Source organism: Rhinopithecus bieti, unplaced genomic scaffold (genome assembly GCF_001698545.2).
Source record: "Rhinopithecus bieti isolate Rb0 unplaced genomic scaffold, ASM169854v2 scaffold_48656, whole genome shotgun sequence".
Classification (NCBI taxonomy): Eukaryota; Metazoa; Chordata; class Mammalia; order Primates; family Cercopithecidae; genus Rhinopithecus; species Rhinopithecus bieti.
In genome coordinates, this window is record NW_016861452.1 from 5623 (window position 1) to 7497 (window position 1875).

The 1875-nt window shown below is 39.9% G+C and overlaps 1 protein-coding gene across 1 annotated transcript in view; it reads right to left on the reverse strand.

Annotated features, from left to right (window-relative positions):
• Positions 1–1064, reverse strand: part of LOC108525413 (histone acetyltransferase p300-like) — a gene marked incomplete at its 5' end in the record, with an annotated part of 6680 nt that extends 5616 nt beyond the window's left edge. Inside the window, 1 exon segment of the mRNA XM_017866396.1 lies at positions 861–1064. Within this exon segment, the coding sequence (XP_017721885.1) occupies positions 861–1064 (204 nt within the window).
• Between the last annotated feature and the right edge of the window lie 811 nt (positions 1065–1875).

Consider the following 1875-nt stretch of genomic DNA (forward strand, 5'->3'; position numbering starts at 1 on the left):
AAAAAAAAAAAAAAAAAAAAAAAAAGAAACTAGGTATCATAATCTTATGCCTGTATCTTATTTTACTAGCTGTTCTCTTCACTTATTCCTTCTCCTTTGTTATTTGACCTAATTTTCTTCCAGTGATCCTTCATTAAGGAAATGGCAGCCCTTAGCTTTCTGCCTAGAAGAGGCCACAGAATGTACAGACCCTGTAGATTGAATGTATCCCAAATTGGAGTTAGGGAACAAGGAAGGGTTGGCACTTTGGGGTAGTGAAGAGTGTATCAAAATGGGGAGCCAGAAGACCTTGTTTTATCTCCTTCCACCCACATTCTAAAATGTTATGAGTCCACAAATACTAAACGATAAGGCTGTAAGAGTTTGTTAACAGACTATTTAAGGGAGCCTTTTGTAACTTAAATTCAATGGAGGTAATTCTAGATATGCTATAGGGAAGTAACTGGTGAGGTGACTAAGCCACAGTAACAGGTAAATTCTGGCTCAGGCCTGTTTTGCATAGCTAAGAATGGTTTTTACATTTAAAAAGAGCGTGTGTGGTTTTAAAAGAGAGAAAATATGCCAGAGATATGTGACACACAAGGCCTATATAACATTCTTTCAGGATTTCCTTCAGTTTCTTTTATCATTTCACTTTACTCTCAGTCTGAGATACCATTTTAAAATGGGGTCTGATGCTTTGAAAGTTTAATGCCACTGAAACGGGACCCTAGTAACCTTTCTAAGCCAACATTTCTTGCTCAACTTAAAGAGCTCCTTCACACCTGAGAGGTTTAAAACCCGATTGAAAGTTTAAATGCACTTCTGGATTAAATATTATAATCATGGTAGAAGTTTCAAAGGAAACTCAATGCCCTCACATCTGTGCTTTCATTGCTGGTGTTTTCTTCTCGTTTTCTCTCTTCTTCCTCCTGTTCCAGTTCCTTAATGCTTTCTTCCAGAACATTGGGCCAGAAATCACCCTCGAAGTAAGGCAATTCCTTTGCACTTGTTAATCTATCTTCAGTAGCTTGTTTAAAAATATCCTGTGAAAACAAGCATGTACAAATAGGAATTCCTATGTTCTTTTAAAGCATTGATTATAAAGAATCATGGCTGACAAGAAACATGAAAGCTTAAAATGTCTTGAAAGCTGGCAGAGACTATATACCTAAGCCATAAACCAGGGAGCTATTTAGAAAAATAGTGAAAAGTCCTGGCCTAAAGTCAGTATTTCTGGTTTTCTATTTCTTCTACCCACAAAAGCAGGGAGTTTATCTGCCTTTATATAATCAAGTGGCAATTATCCTGCCAGGATCGATGTCAGGGTGGTAGCACCATCATGCAAGCCATGACCCTTACCACAGAATATGTGGTGTGTGAAGCATGCCCTCCTCACACCCATCTTTGGAATTTCAGCAGCTTTTATTGATAGCTTTGTTCAAAAGGCCCAAAACTACAAATACTGGAAACAGTATCTGCTGCAGAATGATTCGCTGGGCAGCTTAGGAAAACTTCTTTATTTAGTTGAACTACTAAATTGAGGAAGACAAGTCTGTATCATGAGACAGCCCATATTGATGAATGTTTAAAATAATATTAAGAATATATTTTTGGCCAGGTGTGGTGGCTCACACCTGTAATCCCAGCACTTTGGGAGGCTGAGGTGCATAGATCACCGGAGGTCGGGAGTTCGAGACAGCCTGACCAACATGGAGAAACCCCATGTCCACTAAAAATACAAAAAATTAGCCCAGTGTGGTGGTGCATGCCTATAATTCCAGCTACTCGGGAGGCTGAGGTAGGACAATCGCTTGAACCCGGGAGATAGAGATTGCAGTGAGCCGCCGGGCGCGGTAGCTCAAGCCTGTAATCCCAGCACTTTGGGAGGCCAAG